This window comes from Lissotriton helveticus, chromosome 2_2 (assembly GCF_964261635.1).
Source record: "Lissotriton helveticus chromosome 2_2, aLisHel1.1, whole genome shotgun sequence".
NCBI classification, from domain to species: domain Eukaryota; kingdom Metazoa; phylum Chordata; class Amphibia; order Caudata; family Salamandridae; genus Lissotriton; species Lissotriton helveticus.
In genome coordinates, this window is record NC_136060.1 from 167,595,410 (window position 1) to 167,622,354 (window position 26,945).

At 43.8% G+C, this 26,945-nt stretch overlaps 1 protein-coding gene across 6 annotated transcripts in view; it reads left to right on the forward strand.

Annotated features, from left to right (window-relative positions):
• ATP8A1 (ATPase phospholipid transporting 8A1) overlaps positions 1 to 26,945 on the forward strand; it is a 1,103,292-nt gene that overhangs the window by 267,782 nt on the left and 808,565 nt on the right. For all 6 annotated transcript variants that reach the window (XM_078678248.1, XM_078678246.1, XM_078678250.1 and 3 more), the window contains 2 exons: positions 926 to 1,053; positions 26,248 to 26,359. In XM_078678248.1, coding sequence (XP_078534374.1) covers positions 926 to 1,053; positions 26,248 to 26,359 — 240 coding nt within the window. The remainder of the gene's footprint in view (positions 1 to 925; positions 1,054 to 26,247; positions 26,360 to 26,945) is intronic.

Here is a 26,945-nt window from a genome sequence, read left to right on the forward strand (position 1 = left end):
GCTAATAATAGCGCCCAGAAACCCGTTCCCGAAGCCATTAATATGAGGCATTATGTTTGTCGTGTTTACGTCCGTATGCCTTGTGCTCCCTAGTGCTGCTGCTGCTCATTATTCAGAAACATCGTGCGTAAAGAAAGATATTTGTTCTGTGTTTGGTAATAGCGTCCCAGCCAGCAAACATCCTGTTTCCCTCGTGCTCACGAGGTCTGTAATTCAGCGCGTCCAGAGATCGCGTGCCCGCTGATGCTGGTGCTTTAACACTCTGGCTGCCTGCCTCTGCCCCCTCTGGAACAGAACAGCTCAAGGAAATCCGTATCCACGAAGCAACCAGAAGCCATAAACATGTCCCGCACCACCGCTGGGTAATGAGCTAGAAGTTCGAAGTCTCTCAAGAGGATTTACTAAGTGCATCCAACTGCAGGGTGGAAATGGAGAAGACTAAATTCCGTGCCCATGATGCATCATGTTTACTCGCAATGTGGATTTGTAAGCCTCAAGTTCACTTCGAGGAGGCTTCTTGGTGCAGAATTACATGTGGGTGGTGTTACCCAGCGCAGTGGTACTCATTTCATCCACCTCAGAGGAGTGAAAGGCTGATGGAACTCCTGAATTACAATTAAAACTGGGACCATAAGGTCAATGCCTTATTCCTTCCGTGGATGCACTAGTCCACTGAGCCACCAGAGCCAACATATAGGATGTGATGGAGTCTGGCAACAGGAATTACATTATTACAGCTGTAAAACATTGCAAAGATAGTGCTTGGCACGCGCATTTCCGGATAAACATACATAGAAATAAAACAAAACACTTGCCTAAATATGCTCATATGTTTATGCAGTATTTACATTTAATCTCCAATATTTTTAGTGTTTAAATAATAGTATTTTGATAATGTTTGAACAAATGTTTTCCCTCCCCCCAGGGTTTGCCGCTAACCTCAGAAATAAGGGACATTGATGCTTTAATGAGACTTTCTGGCAGGATTGAATGTGAAGGGCCTAACCGACACCTCTATGATTTTGTGGGAAATATCAAGCTGGACGGACATGGGTAGGTGGAGTTTTTTTTAGTAGAATGTGATCCCACATCGAATATGCCTTCTTCAAAGTATTAACATTTTCAAGTGCTCCTCCGGTTTACCTATCTATCCTGTTACAGTGCTTTGCCACCTGCGGGTTTTAGTGCGCTTTATACATTTTTATCATATTATTTCATATCATTGACATGTCTCATCTAAGCATCAGACTGTGTAGAAGCAATATGGAATTTTTCATCATGCCTCATTTGTGTATTCGTTCACTTAACTTGATACATTTTCTCTGATTGGAATGTGTGTCCCTGGTTAACTGATATTTTGCTGTATGCTATATCAAAACGTATGGATTGCAATTGTCTCTTTAATAGCAGTTTACCTTATTGTAATTGTCCAAAACTTCAGGCAATGAAGTGAACGCACTTTGACATTTGGTTCCTCGAAGTCAAACATTATAACTATATTAGAAGCAACCAGAAAACATTTAACATTTTTGCTACATCTCGTTTGTGAGGGATTTTCTTTTCACAGCTATTTTCATCAACCCTCTACTGCATTTCAGATGCAGACTTCCAGGTAGAAAGAGTTTCATTTGTTGTCTATTACATTGATTTCTATGACTCCATTCTCAAGGTGGAGGCTGAGCTCCGAGGCAAGGGATAACTTATCCTGTATTGTCGCACCGAGGCACAATGCCCAAACCTTTTCCGAACTACGTCCCACATTCAGTTTAAAGATGTATATCGATAATCCACGTGCCAAGAGTTAGCACGGTTTTTTAATCTCCTCTTTTTCCCTAATACTCTGCTATTGGTAAAACTTTTTCCACAGAAAATCATGACATAGAAAGCAGATGATTCAGCAAGGAGCAGACAATTTCTGTTCCTTGAAAAATGGAAACCTGTCTGGTTTCCACTGCACCATCAAAAACCCTTATCCCTGGATGATATCCCTTGTCTTTCATCTGAATCAAATGCGCCTCTCCAGAAAGCCTCAAAACCATTTTTTTTGCCATTGATACCACTGTCGATGACCCTCCAGGTTGCCAAGTCCCTTGTTAGTAACCAACTCTCTCTGGATCAAATCTGTGTCATTAGTGAATTCATCAGTCCATCCCTCTGAATCATCATTTTGATTGCCGACCAAGTCGTACAGTGACCATACCCTAACAAGTGAGACAATCATCCATTTCATCCTGGAAGGAGATGCAGCAACAATAAGAAAATGAAGAAGAGAAAATGGAACTCAACAGTTAGTGATAAGGACTGTATCAGGACCTTTATCATTGCATTTCTCCACAGCTCAAAAGTGTGGAACTTCCAATGATGTTAATTCTTGCTGATTTTCATTTTTCTCCCCAACATATGCTCTTTATACACCGTATTTGAGCACACGATCAGCAGTCACTGGTACAATCCCCATAACCCTTGGTTCCTCCTCTACCAGCGTGGATGATGTTATTGATTTTTAGGGAACTCTGGAACCGGTTATTGCACCTATCATTCTATTGTGGCATAACGATTAGTAACCTGCTACAGTTACTTCAGAGGAACCTCTAGGAGACATAGCTGAAGTTGTGCTGCAGGATGAAGAAAGAATTGTGTGAGAAAAAACAGGCTACACAGGATGATATTGCCCATTTCCCTTTACTTCTGGACAGGAATGTGAAGTGTATACACATACCCATAGCATTCAAAGAGAAGTAATACTTCTTACATGATTTTAAGAAGAAGCCTAGGCGTCTATCAAATGGGACATTTATGGCATAAGGCTCGGATGCTTTTAAAAACACCGGCCCCTTCTCCAGCAGTGATAATGAGATTAAGCTCCTTTGTTGCTCGAAAGCCATCCAATGTGAAACTCTATAGCCTCAGCAGCCTAAAGATAATGAAGGAACAAAGCAGGCACACACACAGCCCCCTAAATAATGAATGTGGATGATTATAGACTTTTGCAGAAAGGAAGTTCTTCATGGCTGCCATCCTGATAAAGGGAGCAAATATCAGAGCCCTCTTAGGAATTTATAATTGACAGATGTGACCAGGTAAAATTCAAAAATAATTTGAGGAAAGGGGAGTTAGCTTCTGCAACAGTTATACGTGCTTCCTTGAACGTTTTCCAACATAGGTGTTCTCCAGCATATCGTTATGACAAGATGTTTAGGGAAAGATTTTTGATCTGCTCTACGAAGGAAAGGAGTTCTTTAGAAAGTAAGTAGACAAAGCCTCGAGGCTACTAACATTGATTTTTACACCACACATCTACTATGGCCGCTACAAAACAGATGCTCTAATTCCTAAACACGAAGCATCGGTAAGAGGGGCTATTCTACACGGCTCTAAATAGGTTTCATAGAAGTAGAAGGAACATTCACGTAGAACTCAGTTAAGGGGAAATACTGTTCCAGTCCACAGCGAGGTCTACCTGTCCAAGTCTCGGGAGAACTTGATTCACCACAAGTAATGGCACCAATCTTTTTTCCTGACGGTGGGTAAGCAGAATGTTGCAGAAGATTCAGTTGTGCAAAGCAATCAGTTTTAACAAGCGGACACTGGGCAGAACTCATAATGGGCACATGTTTATCAGTAAGTCCACCACAAAACAAGTGGCCAGTTGAAACCCCTGGTGGAGCTTCAAAAGGCAATTCTAAATGTGCTGCTAAAGTGGGCCATGAAGAAGATTCCTATAAAAAAAAGGAATTAGGAGAGTTGAGGTCTACCAACCTCAGGAAAGGTTTTCGTATGATCACATTTCAAGGCATTACCTTTCTTCTACAGCAAGGGTAATATCCAGTTACTGCCCGCTTTCGGGATTCCTATTTTCATTTACTCATGTATTGAAACTACATTGTATTTCTTTGTGGCTGGTCGACCACAAATTTGAGTGGCTTCCTGCTAGCCTGAACACTCCCCACAGAACTTTTAGCAGAAGCCAGACTTAGCTTGCGATCTCTCTTATGAATCAAAAACAGCACGTTTTAAACAGAGTACATATGGGCTTGCAGCTTTGTTTGCACCACCAGCAACCTCAGCTGAAAGATCCCCTTTTTTATTTCTGTGTTAGCCATAGTTAAGTTCTACCTGAACATAATGAGTTTTATAGGAGCAGATCATCTGTTTGTTTCTTATGACCAATGAAGTAAGGATGAACCCTCCTCCAAAGAGGGCATCATAAGGTGGGTCTCACATTTATAGCCTTGTGTGATGCTAAAGCCAACTGCCCAGCTGCAAATCTATTTTTTTACAAGAGAGCAGTCAACAATTATTGCGATCTATGCAGAAGCTCCACTTATGAACATTTACAGGGCAGCAACGATGAAGAGATGCCTCCCTTCACCATGCATCACTGTTTTATTCTGAAAGTAGGAGCTGAGGTCAACCTGGACCAATCAGTGCTAAAAATTCTGATTAGGTAAGGTGAACACTTGTCACCTTCTCGTCTTTTCCTACACTGATGGTAGTGTTGCCATGACTTCCAAGATGGGATTAAGTGGGATGACTTGAGTTATTTACACTAATCTTACGCACATTATTATTGCTGACCTATTTATGTGGTTCTATGGATTTAACCTATGTAGGACCGGACTGGGAACAACAACTAGCCCTGGCAGATTGCTTCTCGACCATCCGTGGGTGCGGGGGTGCTAGCAAGCACCGGTCCCGCTTTTGTTACAGGGGGGGAATATTGCAGCACTGCTGCAAAACTGGCCCCCAGTAACAAAACCGGCCCTCATGGGCACAAAACCGGCCCCCACTCCTCCGGCCCACCAGGGAAATGCCTGGTGCCCGCTTCGGCCAGTCCAGCCCTGAACCTATGTGCTATTTTTATTGTATGTAGTGCATTGTTCTTGTTCTTTCATGGTTTTATTTAAAATCGAATACATGAATATTAGATTTTGTTTGACTTCCAAGGTGGCCGACATAATGGGAGCTCTTCCATGAGCTCCGTGGCTTGGGAAGGAATGCACCAGGATCCAACCTGGCGCAGTCTGCTACAGTTACCACAAAGAGAGAGTACTCCTCCCTGCCATTAGAGCTGTAAACTGCTTTGGCAGCCCTTCAGGAAATGGATGCAAGTGGCCGGATGACTAGAGCAGTGGTGTCGGGCAGTGTAATTAATCTGCCTGTGAATGGAAAATGCAACCTGCTTTGAAGAAAAGGAAACAAGTGAGGGAGGCGAGGAAGAGGTTGAGGCTAGCTTGGCATGGCTCCAGCTATCCTGTGCCCCTCAGCACCAGTGCTCTTAAGCAATGCTCTCAGCTGAACAGGAGCCAGGCACAGTCAGCCATGAAGCTACAAAAGAACAATGGTGTAAGGGGTGGAAGGGAGTGTGTGTGCCTCAGAAGCCCATTAAACTGACACATCCCACAAAAAGTTGGGAGGCCTTAAATTGTTTCTGTAAACACTAGCTATTCCACACTAGCTCAGAGATCGCAGGACACTGCCAGAGCATTTGTGAATCACAGTGGGGATGTGTGCTGTGTCTAAAGTCAATGTCATAATCTGCTGTGCAGCAAGAAGGGTGACAGCCTCCTCTAAATCGGCTTGTGTGAGTTTTCAAAAGCTCATAGTAGGAAAAATCAGCTGTGTGCGAAGTACACTGTATGGCGCCCCACCATAATGCCTAGTAATTTATGAACATCATTCTAAATTCATTTATATTCAGTAACATTTCACCATTATCTGAAACATGAGAAGTTTAAGCAACTTCTTTTAACTTTTTTTTAATCCAGCAACATCAGGAGTGCAGAGAAGTCAGGCTGACGGCGGTCATGGTCATTAAAAAGGACCCGATCTTTAGTATTGATGGTGGCCATCTTTGTGAGGTTGGTCTTGTTTTCCTTCTGACTTCTGACTCCAGTGATTTGTATCTTCCACAGCACAAATTACAATTTAATGCCCCCCTTGGGATACTATCACAGGCATTTCCTCCACACAATCTTAACACTGGAGTAGAGAGGCTCCATGATGTCCCCTTTCTTTCTTGTTTTTTTTTCTATGTGCAGGGCTTTAATGAGGGGCCAGTTTGCTTCTATACTAATTAATCGTTCCTCAACTGGCTACTTTGAGCAGTGGTTCACATTTCTCTTGCATACCTGCTGACGGGTGTTATGACCTCCAGAATTGCCCGCTACTAAAACTTGTGGAGCTTGTAGGACGCTTCCACAAGGGCATGACCTATTGAAAAGCCCCATTCCGAAAATTCCAAAAAGATCTTAGCAGACCTAATACTCAGCGGGGATCCAACTAAAGGCCTCTGGGTATACGGCACAACCAGCGATTGCAATGGCGTCCGCAATCGATAAATCATTTGGCTGTGTGCTGCGTCCATGCCGAGGCCTTCAGAAACCTAGCAGCGGACACTCACCTGTTGTGGGCTGCTGTTGGGAACACTGGCACCTCTACTTAGCCGCTATTGTCCTGTACTCTGATGAAAGTGGTGTGGAGGGTGGTATCTGAATGAGGCTTGATAAGCTTGCAATGATGAGTGGCCCTGAAATCTAGCCCAGGGAAGTGCCGTAGCAGCTGGGAGTGAGTGTGCCCTAACATTGAATATCTGCTGGGAGGAAATTGCTTACCCAGCCAGGCAACAACTTCTGTTATCCCTCCGTACCTCCTTGCCTAGAAAGTATTTAGGACTTTGCAAAAATTAAGATGAAAAATCCCTCAAAGACGTCTGGGCCTAAGATCATAGAAATAGAAAGAGGACTCCCCTCTTTGAGGGAGGTAGCCATTTCAGGTCAATCCAAGACATGAAGACAGGGTCACAGAAACAAAAAAAGAACTTGGACATTCTGCTGTACCTCCTCCAAGGATGAGAATACATATTGAAAGAGGAGTATTCTTAACTGAGGGATGCTTGACCAAGAATATAGGTAATATTTGTTAAAATAGTAAGTGAACACTTACAAATAGGCCATCTTGGCCTGCTATCCCCGGCCCCTGGAATTGGGCAGCTGGAACCCCGAATCCTCTTGGGCTGCCACCACCCCGAGTTTGTCTGAGGCCCACCGGACTCTTATCTGTGGATCGCTGGAGGTTCAGAATTCCAAATATTCTGAGAAAACCCAAGAGATAAACCTGCAATCTCCTGCCGCTTCTTGGCCTTCCACGACCTCGGCCAGCCGCAATCCTCCGTAATCACTCATAGTGTCTATTAAGTAGAGAAAGCTCGGATCAATTAATTTAAGATCATATACCCTCCAAATCTCTCCAAACCATCAGCAAACAGAACTAAACATACAGCCCGGGAAGAATGTGCAAATACTCTCTTTGCCGATCAATATCACAGTGGCTGATATGGGAAGCTTAAAACAGACCTCCTCTTCTTTATCCTGAACCCCGCATCCTGGTCTGACATCTTCCACAACAATCTCCATATTACATCTTCTACTAACATTTGTCATGGCTTCAAGCTTCAAATTTCTCTCTCATCACTATTTAATTGAACTACCACTATCTCTATCTATAATACTGGTAAGATACCGATTCAGTCCACAGATTTATGCCTTTCATTATTTGACTATATTTTCCTATTCCTGCTCAATGCTCTATCACAAGCTTCCTCTATCTCCCGCCTTAACAAATCACCCAAACCCAACACGCTTAAGTCAACACCCATTTCAACACTCCCTCACCACCCCTAATCTGCACTCAGGTATCTGAATACCAACCTCTAACAGGGTGCTCATACCCTCCCAAGCATACCTCCTAATGTCCACTACACCCTGCAATAATTACCGCCTTTCCCCAATGCCGTCTTTTTTCCTCAATAATATTCTTCCTCTCAATTCCTCGTCATGATTAGCTAGCACTGAAATCCCACCCCTTCATGTTTCATCCCGGCAGGCCTGCATCCTGCCAGATCACACGCAGACCAACCCATCTTATCATACTATTCCCTCTCATGGCAATCCATACCCCACTCACCTTGCTTACACCCACCATGGTTCAACAAGGCCCTATAAGAGGAATAGAAAGCCTTAGGAATCTTAGGAAATAAATGGAAACTGTCACCCTCCGCCACTAACCCCACTTGTCTCAGAAATACTAGGTCCCAATTGTGGTTTAACAAGGTGCCTATCCTTGCCCCTAGCCTACTCAGCCTATACACTGAGCCATTTGGAGTCTTCCCTAAGAAGGCTGCGTCTCCACTGCCCAGTGGGTAGTGGCATCGATTCCACCTGTTGAATGAGCTACATGGAAAGCTGCAAGGTAAGGCGGTTGCAGCCAAGCATATCTAACAGAGGCTAACACAATCCAAAATAATGTGACTCCTTTTAATGAGATAAGAGGCTGAGTCGGCACTACTAGACCCGAGTCTTTGAAGGTGATCCAGGGAACACTATCCCGCTAAACACCCATACCTTGTCTTTTTTTACACCTTTACTGGCTTGAGTTATGAAGCACTAGGCCAAATGCTTGCATCCCCTTTCGCAGCAGAGAAACATTCTGTAAAACATATACTTTTTGCTGTGTTCTAAATTTGCAATTGAACAAAACATTTTTTATTCCGCATTGGCCCTTGAAACACAAATGGATTTAGGAAGGGTTAAGCTCATGACAATTGTGAGAACACTTAGTTACAGACAATAATTGAGTAATTTGTAACCTCCTTAACACTTTGGTTTCCAGAAGAGGAATGCATGGACCAGTGACTCAAAGGGAGTGAGAGTGTCTGTCAGACAGCTGTTCCCTAGTGATCAAAGTACTGGGAGCAGGACACTGGGCTGTCCCATATGTACTGCAGAATAATCCAAAATGACTGCTTTTCTTTGACCTCTACAAGTGAAGCCCCCCGACTAGGCCTAGGCGAAAGTTTAATTATGCTGAATACTTGGAGTAATTTAAGTAATATGGCATCACCAAATTTACCCAAAATTACAGTGATTATGCCATTTCTCCACAGTGTCTAAAATATTTTGCATACCTATTTCTTTCTGAAGGTCCTCAAAAAAGGCAAACACAAAAGGCGTATTCAAGATCATGAATTCATAGAACACACAATTTGGAGGGGAGTTGTTTGTGTGCAGCGGGGTGAAATTTTAATGCAAGACGTACCGTACCATTCGGTTAATTTCTTAATGCGAGTGCCATTTCAGGTAAACACTTTTACCTGAGTGAACCACTGGGTTAATTTTTGAGTGCAAAACTACAAATCTGAACAGAAGCAGCCATGTTTTGAATGCGGACTAACATGACATTTTTAAGTTGAAGTTTTACCCGACCGGTTTTTAGTTTGGGTAATTTTTTCATTGTGAGATGCATTTAGTGTAATTTTGCCAAATTATACTACACGAAATTACATAAATCATGGCCACGCCTGCTCCGCACATTTTAGATCATCACGGGCCTATTAGGGCTTTCTGGAAGGTCTTTGGAAATCTTAGATTTAAACTTTTTTATCAAAGTAGGCTCATTTCCTTTGTATCAATGCATGGCAGAAACAAAACTGGCAGGTATGTAGCGTGGATTAAAGGAGACACATTCTAATATGAAACAAAATCTGTAACAGCAGTCTTTTGTTGGATTGGTGCTGTGCTCATGCACCCATTCTTTTTGCCAGCAGACTGTCTCAGATGTCTGCAAGAGTTGGTTTATACGCAATACACTCTTGCCATTTTGGCTGATCATAGTATGCTCTCTTCTGACTCACTGCTTAGAAGAAATATAGGGCGGCCGTCCTATTTTATATATCAATTCTTTATTAATATTTCAAACACCACTGTTCACATCCGTAGGAACACATGGGACAGCCATCCTTGCGGAGAGTTGTTTGTTTTTACATTTTGCTGCCATGACTCCTTTTCTGCCTGCATTGGGATGGTCTCCACTAAGCTGAACATTTGTGGGTTGTGAACTCTACCTTTTAGATCCTGTCTCATAATATATTCAAAATGTAGCTATAAAAGGGCTCCAATTGGTAAATGTCACCACACATATGCTAAACACATTACTGTCGATAAGTGGTGAACACTTACTGCAAGACAGTTCACCATAACATCCCTTGATGGATGTACCATAGTCTTGCATTTCCCTTTGTAAGCAGCCTTGACTCTACAGTTCAAATAGGTAGCTTTGTTATTTGTAAATCAGGATAGAGTCAGGAAACATTAGGTTGCGTTGCATGTCACAAGGATACATCTAGAGTGTACACCACTCTGTGCATGACAATTTACTGCCCAGTCTCTGATCCAAACTGGCATAAAAATCAGACCAACACTTCAAGTGACACAGCAGCATGTTATTCAGCATCATACACGTGGTGGCAGAGCACATACAACACAGGGAAAGTAAGACCAACAGCGCCCTTTAGAAACGCATCAAACGAATAACTAGCTTGGACTAACTGAAAAAATATGCAGCATTCCTCAAAATCAAGAACTCTGAATTATATCAACATGACAAAACATGCATTGAGTAAGCTGCACCTCCACCAAAGACCTTAGCACACCACCAATAACCCGGCCAGGCATACAGCTGATCTGTCAACTGAAGCACAGAAGTTGGCGTATTTTAGCAGTTGCTCAGTTGATAAAAATCATCTTGTGAAAACACAACTGGTATCTTTTAATCCTCACTCATTCTATAACGGGACATCTTGTGAATAATACAGTGGGTGTCTTTCAAACCTCTCTCTAGAAATATGCAAATTGGTGTCTTTCCAAAATCACACTAAAAGTACACAAGGTGTATCTTTCAACCCTCACTCATCCAAAAGCAGGGCATCCTGGTGGAACTCTTTCTATTGTCACTCGTTCCTTAACCGCATGCGCGCTAGCGGTTTTCCCGCTGCGCGCTGTGTTTTTTAAAAAGCCGCGTTACATGACGAGCTCAGCTCGTCATCAGCGTGCGAGCGGTGTAACTGTGCTCGTCATGAGCGCCGAAGTGGTTAACAACAGGACAACATGTGAATTTAGCTATGGGGCTCCTTCAACTCTCATTAATCACATGACAACAGTTCATCTTGTCAATTATACGTAAAACTGCCCCATTTCCAATTTACTGTTTCACCACATAGTATGAGTACCTACCTACCCATGCACCGGTCAAATGGACACACATGGGCACCGAATATTCCCCTAACCACACAAACGCTGCAATCCTGCTTTGCACACCGGGGAAAGAAATTCAATAATAACTCTATCACAATTCACTTCTTACTGCTGCTACATGCTTCAGACCAATACATAACGCATTCTCTCTGTACTGTTGTGGATTCTCCTTCCAGCACTTTCCCACTTAGATGCCTTCCCTGCATCTTCTTTCATTGTGTTGCTCCCAGCAACACTTCTCAGTGATCTATGCCCAGGGCTGAATGTTCCTTCTACGCATTCTTAGAAGTGTTCAGCCTTTTTTCTGTCTCTCCTTTGACTGCTGCAGGGGCTGCCTAATAATGAAATCACTGGTGGGATATTCAGCTCTTATTTCCTCTTTTAACTGCTTTTACATGATATTTGTTTAATCTTGTTTCCAGTGTTAAAAGATCCACTGTACACAGTAACTAGTATAGATGCCTTAAGACAAACAAGCAGCCTCTTTATTCGTACTTTAGGATAGGCTCGTGAAACATAAGGTACAGTTGCAGATTACTAGAAAACATCTACAGGAAACTCCACGAGGAGCAAGATACTTCACTGCTCAGCCTCACTGGCAACACTCCAAGGGTCACAGAACTATTCTATGCAATATCAAATGGGGGAAAGTTAGGCACAACACTTATATAATTCTACGCAACCAGTTAATTTCAACTTCTAGGTGGCTGCTCTTCCTTCTTAAATAGAACTTACTACTCGTTTAAGCCTGCAAATGTGTTGAATTGGGTAAATGTTTGTTCTCTTTCTGTAGCAATAAGCGCCAGTTGTAAGAAGTTGGCATGCCCACAACATGTGAAGGAGGTCTGGGTCTAGGAGGTGACATCTGGCGCAATGGGCATTGGCGCGATTGAAGTATCTGTTTATCTTGGCAGGGGTTAGGTAGGTTCGCTGAACTATATAGTATTGGGTGCGGCTGGAGAGCGGGCGTTCTGTGGTACGTGGACTGGGCTTTCTACTATGGCGAGCCACTCTTTATCTGTGCTCAGGCAGGCCAAATGGTCCTCCCTGTGCTGCTCGAGGATGTGAGTAACACTGGCGCAAGGAAGCTGCGAGCTATCATGTGAGGTGTCTGCCGGTCCCCATCACGTGCAGATATTGGACAGTACGGTGTGTTAGAGGTTCCCTCGACATGCCCCCCCACTTGTTACCCAATCCAATTGAAATCCCCCTGGGTGTGTAGGCCAGCCTCCAGCCAAGTGTAGAGCTCCACAGGTGAGTTAGTGGTACCAGCCCTAGGTGTGTCCAGCAGGGGCAGTGCTGGCGCATATGGGATAGTGGAGCGTGTGATGTATAGGATATGCCGATAGCACCTATGCGCGAACTCTAGTAGTAATGTGGCCGGTGCAAGGGTGAAAAAGTCTGAGTATCGCCAGTAGGGTCCAGGCCGGGGACATGCACGTTTGGCAGAGGGTAGCTCTGATCTTCTCCACTGCTTGTAGCACTGTGTTCAGTTTAGTGCTAAGGGACTCAGTTGGGGCGAGTGAGCACGCTGCTGTGGATTCTCCAGGTTGTCGCTCTGTGACTGGCGGTTGTCACAGCATTGCAGGCTGGGAGCCCGAGCATAGGCCACCCATGGGCACTTTGACTTGTATTGAGGATCAGGGGGGCTGGGCACCACTCCCTGATCCGCCGGGGGGTTTTCAGTGGTTTGGTATATGCTGCCCGCTAGGGGCCTAAATCAACACCAGTAGGGGTTCTCCACTGCGTTTACCCAGGTTCTCACAGTGACAGTGTTACCATCACCAGTCAGGGCCCGCTTGCGTGCTCCTTAGCGTGCGATGGAGCGCAGCAGCACGAGCAGCCCAGGGAGACACCTGAGAGGCCTGTTTGCCAGAGGTCGTAGAGGGAACTGCGCAACTTGGGGCAAGTGGTTGGAAGGCCGGGGACAGGGCATCACGAGCCGCTGAAGGGGGCTGGCGAAGCGACCACGAGCCGCAGGCAGTGGCTCCCACAGGGACCGCAAGCCATGTCCCAACAAGCATCATGTCTGTTATCAGCAGAGAGATTCGCTTAGGTCCAGGTGGCCGCTGTCCCCAGGAGGCGCGTAAATCGTGCAGCAGCAAAGTTACGACTCCTAGACCCACCTGGTTCCTGGACCCCAGCTAGCGGCAAGGAGAAGGTATCAACAGGAATGACTGGAGAAGGCCAGGCGGCTCTGAAAGTAAGGATGTAGGGAGGGGCTCTTCTGCGTGGCCAGAGTCCAGTGGCAGTACAATTCTGGTCATGGGCCAGTGAGCGCTGCTCCCTGGGATCCAGCAACCGGCCAGTCTCCACTGTGTAGGTAGGCAACAAGGCGCAGGGCAGGCAACAGGAAGGGCAGTCGGAAATAGCCAGTGCCCGCTTTGTCTGAGCAGGCCGCCGAGGGGCAAGATAGCAATGCAGCCAACGGCCAGCAGAGCAGGTAGGCCCCAGCAGGGCCGCAGGGGTCTCCCCCTAGACTACGGGAGCCGCACCTGATGATGGCCGCCCCTACTCCCGGCACTACCTCTCCCTGGGCGAGGTGCCCCGCAACAGATGCTAGGAGAAAAGGGGCCCGGTGGTTTAGCAGCGCCGTTGGTACTGCGTCCCCGCTGGGACACCGGTTGGATAGTCCTTTGGTTCTAGCAGTGTGTATGGTGAGTGTCCCGGGCCTCAGGCACAGCAGGGGGCAGGGATATATTTCACGGTGCTCACAACTCTACGCACCTAGGCTCCGGTCAGTAGGCTCCTCCGTGGTCTGGCAGGGAGAAAGTTAGGGCCTGTGTTGTGCCACGTTCGCCTGGTCCTGTCAGCTGTCCCTAGCCAGACACCTTGCGGCATTAGGGTCTCTGCAATAGTCCGCTTGCCACCATTAAGCAGCATCACAGTAACTGCTTCAGATGCAGGGCAACTCCAAAGTCAAAACAGGGGACACAGATGCTTCAGAGGCGTAATGGTTGCCAGGATTAATGTCGGATAAGGGGCAGCAGTGCGGTTCTTCCTGGCCTAGGGCGCGTCCGCCATCTTGGACCTGCTAGCCAACACCCCCCCCCCCCCCCCTCATTGCTGATAGTACAAAAGTGCCCTGCCTCCAGATATGGTTAAGTCCCAACAAGTGGCACATCGGACAGACATGTTAAACAAGTGAGATAGGGGCAGAACCTGCTATAGAAAGAGACCTGCCTTGACAAATCAATTGTCCACATGATTTCATCTCGCACAGCACTGAGAAAGTAACACAAACTTCAAGCTGCGTGGCAGGAAACAAACGCCCACACACCAGAATAACAAGGCATGGGATGCAACAGCAAAAGAGGGCAGTGGTGCCAGCCTAGATCAGAAATTCAACCCCCTTCACAGAATCCTTAAAACAAAGAGAGGAGCACGTCAGAACAACCCCAACATCCCAAGCCTCAACAAAAGGTTGTGGGGTGGGTTAGAAGAGCAGGCAAGTTGTGAGCACCAAACCTCCATCAATAATAGCCAATCCTAAGTTTAACAACCATGGGAAAACCACTGAGCAACCTACTAGCTCTAATCCCAACAGAGATCGTGCAGAGACCTCAGCAGAGAGCCATTCATTTCTACACAGGACACATGCAATCAGTTGGATCGTGGACCAATCCTTGCCGCAGTAGCTGCCAGATACCCCCCCAAAAACAAACATTGGCAAAGCCAATGGGGGGGGGGGTGGGCTTGCTTTTATTTTAATGAACAAGTTTCTGCATTAATTGGTAGTGTTTGTGAGTGTGTGGTTGTTTGGACAAACGGTTGATTGAGTGCAAATATGAATGTAACTGCTGTGTGTAGAACTGCGTGAACTCACAATAATTTAGGAAGACTATTGTGATAGATATTCATTAGGTGAAGCCAATGCAAGTATCAAACTTTGTTGAATATGCTTTGCCTTTTAAGTTAGTAGTGTTCTCCTTTACATGATGGCCACCATATGTTCCCATGCAGTATTCAAGGCTGCAGGGTCATCAGTATCCACAACAAAGCCCACTCCTGTAGGGTTAAGGAGTGGTCAGTCATGGTTGACCTTATATAAACCATTGATTAGAACATTATGTCCTTGAACATTAAAACCGTGTTTGTTTGCAGTTCCTCATACATGATGCCGCTATCTGTTATTTTCCAAGCCTACTAAGTAAGTTGCCCAAAATAGGTATCGGGCAATTTTTGATAAATGTGATTCTCTCACCTTCACACAGAAAACTGTGAATGCTGTATTTTACAGTGTGATGTGAGGCACAATTAGGAGGAATACAGCAACTTTCGAACAGGAAAACTGCAAGTTACAATGCTGAATCCTCCCGCACGCAATTACTGTCACTAATTGTATTTATTTGCAAGTTTGCCAAATATTCATATTTTCCGTAAATGTAATTTTTACCATTCTTCGAGATAGAATTGCCCCGCTTCTATGTAATGGCAAGAAAAATGGATCTTGGCTGGATGCCCAATAACTCCAAAATATGATCACACCCTAAGTAGCATTGAATGAAAAATACATTTTAGGGTCTTGCAATGGCCCTGAAGCTAAATATATTTTTCATACATACTAAGGATATGGTTGATATATGATTTTAGTGTGGAATTGCTGTGTGTAGCACATTTCTTGGAACTATATTTATTAGTTCGGTATTCTTCCAACAGAGCCGCCCTTAAGTACAAAAAATGGCTGTGCCCCTATTGATGATGCCTGCTAAAATGTTATACTGAAAAGTTTTCAGATTGTGGCATAGCATATTAAGGGCCCAACCCTAGATTTGAGGCCTTTTACTCCTGATGTCCCATGCACCCGACTTGAGCAACTGGGTCAAGTACCCCTTGAGCACGTGACTCTCAGTTGGTAGCAAGGGTTGAGCAACCAAAGCTTCACTGGGGACCTAGACACAGAGGGGTGAACGCAGGCTCACAACTCAAAATAGGCGCAATAGCAATAAGTGATTTTCCATTTAAATACTCTCTTTTATGAAAAAAGAAGTATTTATCTACAACTACAAAGTACAATACGACATTCAGCAACAATACACACAGTCCCTTGAGGTCAGGGCTCTAGTGTTTCACAGGCTAATCCCTGAGTCCCACTGCCCTCAAGTTTGTGGTAATGGTAATTACCCCTTCACTACAGCCTATATTCAGGTTAAGCACCTCCAGTAGTCGGAGTCTCAGGAGTCCCGGTCCGACTTCGTATTAAAGTCACAGACTTTAATACAGACTTTAATACGGACTTTAATAAAGCAAGTTCCCCTGGGGCAACTTTCTCGAATCTGGAAGTCTTATCCACACAAGCAGGACAGAAGTGAACAGAGTCTCTGAGCGTGCCCCTTTTGTGGGCTCTGAAGCTGCTACTGGTGCCTACGTTAAGTCGTGCACATGTTGCTTAGGTAGGCTGCGGTCAGCTGCCTTCGAATTTCTTACATGCAACTACAGTGGTCGGGGGCTTCTCAGTGCTCCTCCTACAGGGTAAGTACTTTGGTTCCTCTTGCGACAAGCCTGACCCTGATCTTCAGTCATGGCTCAGTCCTGCTAGCATCACCACGACAAACTCTCTCCTCCAATGACGAACTCAACCAGGTTTCATTTCTTGCTTCGTCTCAGTGGCCATCTCTGGCATACAGGGTCACTCACTCTCCACTGCACAGGGCCACTCACTCTCCACTGCACACGACCTCTGACACAGAAGGCAGGTGTCCATTGAGCAGGCAAACAGGAGGACAGTCACTTGACTCCTGGAGAGCGGTTCCAGTTTTCTTCACCGAGGCCCCACCTGGCATATGGGATCACCGGGTGTAACGCCACACATGGGCTTTGGTCCTTTCAGTACAGCAGTACTCTTCACGGTGGGCCCACCTGGCATACAAGGAATGACCCTTTCAGTGAAGCAACGATCATGTCTTACTTTACAGCAGCCCTCCTCTGGCTACTTACTGATAAATGGTCAACTAATTACACACCTAGAAAAAAATAAAGTGCTAGATCCCTCTCAGTCTGGGTTTCGAGCTTTTCATAGCACCGAAACAGCATTACTTGAAGTGATGGATAGCATCGGACACTCTCTGGACAATCGGAGGTCAGCCATTTTAGTCTAATTAGGTCTGTCAGCCGCCTTAAACACCATCTCCCATTCCATTCTTCTTGATCGCCTAAGAGAGGCAGGTGTCGAGGGCTCCGCACTGGCCTGTTTCAGGAGTTATGAGTGACTGCACTTCTCGAGTTCAAATTGGTGCTTTTACCTCTAAGAGCCAACCCATAAATAAAGGCGTTCCTTTAATTTATATGTATTTCCCTTGGCTAAAATCATCAAGGATCACGGCTTCAACACATTGTCGTATGCCGATGATACACAGCTGTTAATCACTCTTGGTCTCGATATCGCTAGCACCAAACATAGATTCAGACAATGTATGCTGGACATAAACAACTGGATGTTAACAAACAACCTCCAGCTGAACGCAAATAATGCAGAAGTTGTTCTTTTCGGCAATGCACAGATGCTATGGACAAATGATTGGTGGCCTTCCATCCTAGGTACCTGTCCCATACCGAAAGAAACGGCCCATAATCTCGGCGTAATGATTGACAACCAACTCTCTATGCGTGATCATGTCAATCATACAATACGTACTTGTTACGGCATAATGCATGCCCTTCGTAAAAAATTTTAATGGGTCCCTTTGTCCTCCCGTTTGCCATTGATCCAGGGTCTGATGGTCAGTCGCCTGGATTATGGGAATGCTTTGTTGGCATCCATAAACACTGAACTCATTCATAAGCTCCAGGTCTTGCAAAATACAGCAGCCAAGCAGCCAGATTATTCTTAAATCTTCCAGCCCGCTCTCCCTCTGCACCTAGCTTGAGGTTGCTTCATTGGCTGCCTATCAAGAAGCAAATAGACTTCAACATTTGTTTTCTTGTCCACAAAACCCTAAATGGACAGGGCCCCCAGTACTGGCAACTAAATTGAAGAAGTACAACCATCAAGGGCACTTTGCTCTGCAAACAAACCCTTACTAAAAATACCGAAGGTTCGAACAGCTAAGCACAGCAGCAAATCTTATTCAAAATTGGCTCCTACCCTTTGGAACTCTCTGCCAATGCACCTACGAACCGAGACTAAGCATATGAAGTTTCGTAAATCCCTTAAGACTTGGTTATTTTAAATCTCTTTTTATTCCCAGCCCCTTTTCTGGCTGTTCCTGAGTCTCGGCAAAGCGCTGTGAGACCCTCTGGTGATATATTCGCTCTACAAGAAACAGTACATAGACATACTTCAGTGTGCCCCTACCAGCTTGCAGCAATGCATCAATACACACATCTGTCTGGGGGGGATTCCTCTACCTCCCCATGTTTCTCCAGTCAGCCCGGAGTTTTCCTAAATGGAACCCAGAGTTTTCCATGTATTGTACTATTTGCAGGCACACATACATCCAGCACATACGTATGTATGCACGCACTACACAGCACTAATTCCTTTATGTATTGTACTATTCACCGACACACATACATCCAGCACATGCATATAACATAGATGCACTGCATAGTGCTGCATCCATTATGTATTGTACCAATCACAGGCTCACATACACCCAGCACATGCATATTACATACACACCCTGCACAGCACTGTTTTATCACTGAATTGTACCATTCATAGGCACACCTACAAGCCCATGTGCACCACACATGCACTGCGCAGCTCTACACACCAAACTGATATAGGCCAAGGGTGAGTTAAGCACACAGCAGCAGGTCTTTAAATGAGTGAACCTATATGCCTCACTCCAGTGACCCAAGTAAAAAGGACCTATTTACTCCTACTGATCAGTACATAGTATGCTCCCACCACTGCACGTGTGCTGCTTAACTCCAAAGGCACTACTATGAGGGTGGCGTTTTGGTCTCCCTCCCCAGTCCAATAATGCAACAATCCGTGAGACAGGCCTATGTCATGTCACACATGCATGATTCATGTTTGCCTATGACAACAAAAAATCAGCATTAGGGATCCAGTCAGACATCAGTACAGTTGAGACACTCAGGGCAGGGATGCATGTCATCACCATGTGAAGGACTTTTCCATCCCAACAGAAGCTAACAAATATTTGCTTGAGTCAAGACTCAAAGATAGCAGGGGTGCATACCCAACATCCCTGCCCAATCGTAAGGAGAGTGGCATTGACATACATATAAAAGGACTAAACAAACTCCAGCACAGAGTACTCAAGTGAGATTAAATTGATATTTTTATGTAATTAGGTCTATCTAGAGCATCCAAAGCTGCTGGTTCATGAGTTTTAAAAACTCAAAAACAAGCCATCAAGATGTACTTGAACCTATGAAAGTACGATCATGCATAGCCCGCAGTGAAAGCACTCAATTGCTTCACACTGGGGGTTAGGCTGGAATCCTTGACACTGGATTATCCATAAAACGTACTAGAACAAAATGGCATCATATCCACAAAAACTGGCCACACATTATATCCCCAATTGGACCTTTATTCAGGCTTACAGCACCTTGTAGCACAATGATTGTAGAGGAGGAAAACCACAGTACTTGATCTTTGGGTGTAGTGGGCCCCAAACTATGGAACATCTTTGACCTCTAAATCAGAGCTGAACTGACCTATCTCCAGTTCAGGAAACTGCTTAGGGGTGAACTCTTAAAGAAAGGATTTGCTTGACTCAACTCTTTTCTGATTGCATTTGAAGAATTTCTGATGATGGGTCCCACCTTAACTTGCAGGACTACAATGATTTATTGCCTACTGTCCATTGTTGTTATTCCTATTGTGTTAAAACAACCGGGTCTCATACAAAATTCCTAAATAAAGTAATGTTACATTATGTTATTTGGATTTGTAAAGTGTGCCTTATCACCCAAAGGATATCCATGTGCTGGAGCAGGTGTGGAGGTAGTCTGCCTGGTGTTAGTTGAAGCACCAGGTCTTCAGCTTCTTGTGGAATTTCAGAAGCGAGGAGGAGGCCTTCATGTTTAGAGGGAGTTTGTTCCAAGTTTTGGGTGCGAGGTTGGAGAAGGATAGGCCTTCTGTTTTGCTTTTGAGTTTGTGAGAAAGAGTGAGTCACATTGTAGGAGTCTGGTGGGCTGGTGAAAGTGGAAGTGGCAGTTGAGGTAAGCTGGACTAATGGTGTGCTTTGCCTTGTATGCATGTGTGAGGAGATTATATTGGCAATGCTTGTGCATTGGGCATCCAGTGGAGTTCTCTGAGGTGTGGCGTAATGTGGTTGCGCTATGGGAGGTCTAGGATGAGTCTAGCTGCTGCTTTCTGGATGGTCTGAAGTCAGTGGAGGAGGTGATTTGGGATGCTGACATAGTGTGTTGCCATACTCTAGTCTAGCGGTGACTAGGGCTTGAGTGATGGTACACCTGGTGATCCTAGGGATCCATTTGAAGATGTTTCTGAGGATACATAGTATGTGGAAGCATACTAATAACATAGCCTTTTAGCCCGCCGTAGCGGGCTATACTGGCTATTAAAGTCCTGCTCCAGCGTTTAACAAGGGAGCGGGACTTTAATAGCGGGTATTGCCCAGCTGCGAAGAACTATAAGGCTATTAGAACATTCTGCCACTAGAGGGCAGAATGTTCTAACAAATAGGCCCCTTGGAGCCCGAGGGGATTGATATCCCCACGAGCTCCTAGAGGCCTTTGTGAAAACAACATTGGAATGTTGCTTTGGGGGCCTTTACCGGCCCGTAGAAGCACGGAGCACTCCATTGTCTTCAATGGAGTGCTCCACATTCCAATGTTCTAATGAGTGTTAAATATAAGCACCTGATAAAAAAAACTGTTACAAATATGCATTTACTGTCTAGGAAATACCCTTGTAAACTTTATAAACAACTACTTTGAAAGATAATCAATTGAACTAATTTAAAATTCATTTGTAATTTAGACGGAACAATGACAACTATGTAAGACAATTTTCAAAGACTGAGAACACTAGCTACACAATACAAACACTTAAAAACAAACATTTTTGAGGACTTGTTTATTTAAGGAACTTGAAGCAGAAGTGATGAGAACCATTTTAATGTACATACACAGCCTTGTGCACAGGAAAGTGTATGATTCTTTCTGTCTTTTATTAGAACTCTTTGATTTTCAAAAGCAGTGGTTAGGGGAAGAAGGCACAGTGAGCTGATACTGTAAAGAGACTTGCCTCCGGTACTGGATGACTTTCTTGAGTAGATATTGACCCACTAGGAGCCAATCAAAATCAAAAGTTTGGTAGAGAATAGGCATATGATTTACAGTCTTTGTTAGAACATTAGAATATTGAGAGCTTCATTGAAGACAATGAGTAGCTCCGGGCTTATAATGGCTGGTGTAAGCTCGAACCTTCAACATTCCATTGTTTGTCTTTCTGTTTCTCTCTTTTTAATTTAAAACATTCTACTCTTAGTGGGTGGAATATGCCTCCGGCTATACCAGTTGTTGAAGGTCCTCACCCTCTTTATAACTCCGGTTCAGGGCCTTTAACAACTGGCAGAGCCCTCTGCCGGGAGCTATAAGGCTTTAGCAAAAATAATTTTGAAGCCACTCATACAGTGAGATGCAAACTGACAAAAGGAAGTGGGAGAAGTAAAAAGAAAAATGTAATGTACAAACAGCGCATTTGAGGGGTCTCACTACCTTTAAGGAGCAGTTTTGTCATCTATATAGACTGTTCATTTTCCAGTTAATCATTAGAACTCTGCGTTGCAGCTTTATGAGAATAGTGGGGAATCAACTAACAGACTGGTTTTGGAAGCACGTTTAACTCCGTATGCTGGATTTTTCTATTTTAGAAAGATGAGGAAGAATGTGAATTGATAAAAAAACAAAGATTAGATTAGATTTCTGTGTCACTAATTATAATTCACAAGATGAAAGTAAACCCCGTCTTGTTCATATACTGCGGTCACCTCCATGGGAAATGCTTTCAGTTCTTCAGTTCCTGTTCAAGCACCATGGTATTTAGGTGTGCCGCACATTTGCCATCAATATAGAATGTCAGCAATGTAGTTGTTCATTAGAGCTCTCCGGTGAAGCTGCAGTAGAAATTAACTGACAGGCTGCTGTTGGAAATACATGTTTTACTCCGCACATCAGCCCTTTTCTCACAGGAATGAGAAAAACATTTGTGATTTTATAGACAATAGGACCTCATGTTACTGCTTGGAGCAATGGGCACACTTTCCATGACAAAATCATAATTTGAAGAACCATGAAAAAATCGCAGTGCAACAATTCTCCACAAAGGATACACATTTTTTACAGTGCAAAATCACTTAAAACTCACTACATTGCCTTAAATTCATATGGCACCACCAATAAATGATTTACATTGCCACTAATCTGTTATTGCCCTTTCTCTATTCACTTTTGTATGATCCTTACACAACCAGGCATTCACTACAATACATTGTATTTGGGCAAAATGTATGGTGCTTTATCAATAAAAAACGATCAAAAAGGTTTACTTCTTATAACCTACCACCTAAATAGTAACATAAAAACAAACCAAACAAAAATCACACCATCTAAAAAACTGTTTGGTTAATTTCACCCTAAATTATAAGGGTCTGATTTACAGTAGGAATATTTTCCAAATGGAAAGGTTGCTACAGCATAGGTAGTGACAGGGGCGTATTAGTTACCACTGGCCCTCTGACTCCATTCCAGAGAATAGTTACCTGAGAGTGCTGTCCCCACTGCATAATATGGATGAATTGTAAATCAGACAGCTGTTCTCTACCAAAAAATCTTCATTTTGAGAGAAATGGTTTTAAGTTCAAGCAATGTCGACACTTTTAAGCGTAGAAAACAACACAATAAACTTCTCAAACTAATTTACAAAAATGTAGAGACATTTACTGATTAAAAAGACACCAGAATTATTAAAATTGGTTAAGGGGAGCCGAAAATAGGAACCACACCATTGAAAAAAATAATTTTTAGCTGGATCTGGACCTAGGCACAGTTTCAGGTTGATCGAAATGGAGTCAAAGTGTTTACCTTGCGAGCTCAGTGCCTTCCAGAGGTAGTAAAGTCCAAGACTGAAGCAGATAAGGTTCCCGCAGTTAGATATATTGTTGTCATGCTCCTACTGAAGTCATTGGTTTTGGCTTCAAAGGCTTCAAGTGGGACAACACTGGATTTGTACCCTCTGAGGTCTCTATGCAACTGGAATAGATTTGCCGCTTGCCATAATACAAAGTTTTACCTTCTGACCATTTTGGTTGTCAAAATCCTGCAGAGCAGAAGGTTTGGAGGCTATAGTCAGGCAGTACTCCAGTATGCCATAAATATTTACCCCAGTGATTTGCTGAACCCTTTGTTGGCATGACAGAAAAGCTCCGAGTGGGACAGACATGCTTTTTTTGCAAATATTTGTACTTAGTACCATTTCTTCGGAGTCGTAAAAATGACTCACTTTCATCCAATCGCTGGGAAAGTTCTCCTGGTCGCTTTGACAGTCCGTAGGTCATCAGCAGGCTTCTGGGCACCAGGTCTCTCTCCAGCCACGGCTCCTGCAGGGTCCAGTCTTTACTGGTGAGCTGGGTCTTGTTTGAGGCAAGAGTCTTTCTGCTTTGGTGTCCATTGAGCAGGCAAACAGGAGGACAGTCACTTGACTCCTGGAGAGCAGTTCCAGCTTCTGAGTGCTGGCAGCCGTACACATTTTACTATTTTAAAAGTGAGGAGCTATTCAGTGACTCACACAATGAATAAATAGTCTGAGAAAACAGATGTGGAAAAGAAATACAGCACATGGATTGATATCTCTTTCATTGAGTATTTTTAGCCCTGTAAAAAAATATTATGCCATAAGTGACTAAACACCCTTACATTGATTATGAACAGCTAGTTTCTTATCTGCGTTAGCCTCTTAATGCCCTTTTGCTGCAATCTGCTCCATAGGAAAGACTTAACATTCAGCTGCACCTATTGAAGCAACATGGGGTTAAGGAATTCCACCTTTGTCAAGGAATTCGGATGTTAGTGCTCTCATTATGATTAATTAAACCCTTTATTTTATTTACTGCACTTTCCTCCAAAGGAAATTCTTTTGATCCTACAGTTGCTATTCCAGCATCAATGCGGCCAGGAATGTCTCACTTTTGTCATGAATATAGAATGTTATCATTCTAGTTGTTCATTAGACCTCTGGGTTGAAGCTACAGTATAGCACTGGGAAATCAATAGACATACTGCTGCTGCTTTGTAAATGCATGCCTTTCCTAAAGTTGGACTTTTTTCTCACATGGATGAAGAAAGTATTTGTGAATTAATAAAATAAAGTGTGTTTCTGTCACACTAACCATAGGTTTCATGAGAAAATCATGAGAGAAACTTGTTTTCTCTCAAAGAAGGTTCAACGAATCCGAGCAGAGGAACAGCACTTTATGGAGCGTGAAATCCCTTTAGATCTGAGCCCTATTCTTAAAATTAGTATGCTGCCACAAATAAATGACATATTCTGAGTAAACGTTTATCACCCATTCTATATGCTCCATTTTGTAACCCTAAATACCACGCTTTACACGTCAATGCAGAAGTCTTATCACCCAAAAATTCATCAACTTGATTATTGTAACCATCCAGCTAAATAGTACCATGAAACCCACAACATCTAAAGAACAATTTTGGTATTACACCTAAAAAATTCAGGGTCTGATTTACAATAGCTATAATATACAGGTAAGAGATTTAGGGTCTGATTCCGATGTCAAGCGGTTGGACCTCTGGCTCTTATTGTGGCGGTCGGGACAGGCATGCAGCAGTGCGACTTCCGTATTTCAATTTGACCGCCGGGCTGACATCGGTACCATGGTGGGGGCATGCTGCGGCCGTGGAAAATGGTTGCAGCACATGCCTCCGCCGTGAAGCACCTCCTGTACATCCGTGCACTGTGCGCCATGCACTGCATGTGCCCCCAGGGCAACTTTTCAAGGGCCTACGATGGCCGGAGGTCCTTTTTAGGGCCCGGGTGTCCCTTTCTTACAACCCTTTCATGGTGGGGTCCCCACAATAAAAAAGGCTGTCGGAAAGAGATATTGTAATCCCGACGACGATGCCTGTCTCAACACCGCCACCATTCTGGGACGCTCCTCTAATCGCCACCCTGTCGGGATCTATGAACGGTCGAGGTATCTTGCTTTACGTTCACACCTGATTACTTCTAAAAAAATGTAAGAACAAACTCATCTCCCATCTACAGAGATCTAAAAAGCCTATTTTTAAACACTTCGGGAATTGATATTTGATATTTGATATTTATGAGATTTTGTAAAGCGCTACTATCGCTCCGGAAGGAGCATCTTGGCGCTGATGGGTGCAGAGAAAGAAACGTAATGATGAGTGAATCAGATGGCTGCGAAGACTGAGGAGTCGGGTTGCTGGAATACCCAGGTTTTCAAGAGTTTCCTGAAATGAGTCTCAGTAGGGGCTAGCCTGAGGTTGACGGGAAGGTTGTTCCAAGCTCTAGATGCTAGGAAGGAATTGCAGGAAAAAGGGGCAACCATAATGACCAAGGGAAGCATGTTTCACAGGTACGGTTCTAGGATGGCTTTCCTCTGCCCATGTAGCTGGATTTGGTCCCCAGCCAAAGATATAGCTATCCAGATCACAGACTTTGTAAACTATATGTGTGCATTTTTGTTACTTATTCATTGAATTCATATGTCTAAATCCATTCCTTTTGTGGAGTAGCTACGTAATGGTCTATTGGAGGCATAGGGTCTGTTGTCAGGCTGGTGCAATTTAAGGATTCTGGAGCTTATAACATGTATCGTTAACATGGCCTCTAGCGTCCAGGGTCCTACTTTTAATAAGAATTCCTAATTGTCAAGAGTGAAACGAACTGTGATGAACAAATCACAACGCTGAATTCGATAACCTGCAACTTAAAATGATAATTTTTTACCATAGTCTCACTATGTTCAGAGCAAACGTCATCAACCACCAACTTCACAAAACACTGGTGGTGGAATTGTAAGTAATTCTTCTATGTTTTAGTAACAGCTATAAATGCCAGTTTTTCTATGTTCACATTTCAGCTTATTTTAAATTTCAAGACACGGTTATTGTGTATTTAAAATACGTTGTACAATCTTCAAAAATATTTCAATGTTGTTGACTCTAGAGCTGTGCCCCTGGGAGCTGACCAAATTCTTCTTCGTGGAGCACAATTACGGAACACTCAGTGGGTTCATGGAATTGTTGTCTACACTGGACACGATACAAAACTCATGCAGGTAAAAGAGAGGTCTATGTTTGTTATGAATAGGTATACTGGTTTGTTATGAATTGTATTTAAATCATGACATTTTCATTTCATTTCTATGCATCGTAAAAATGTTTAGATTAGTACTGGCCTATAATTTGCGAGCTGCAAAGCCTGAAAAATCGATAGCCAGTATAGCAGAAAATGAGTAAACCTGAAAAGGGGGAGCAATAGAATGATAGAAATGTAGACAAAAGCCAGGCATGTAGCTATTTATTTAGAGGGTGTAGTCTGGGAGCTGTCTGCAGATTGCACAAATAAAGAGGCTAATTCATATGTTGTGTACTTGGTTTGTGTGATATGTACTATTCCCCGCATAAGAGTGGGTTTCACCCAATATAGGGGGGCTGTTAAGCATGTTCAGGATCCCTGGCATGTAGACTTAATATGCCTCATGCATATCCTACAGTAGATTCTTACAAATATCCATCTGCAATACTTAACACTATTCTGCCTCATTAAGGAAGCTAATGGGCTGAACTGAGTTCCTTCAGTTTCCACAAGGTTATGCAGCTTATAGTAAATACTGAATATTTTATTGGAAGGTAGCTGATCCT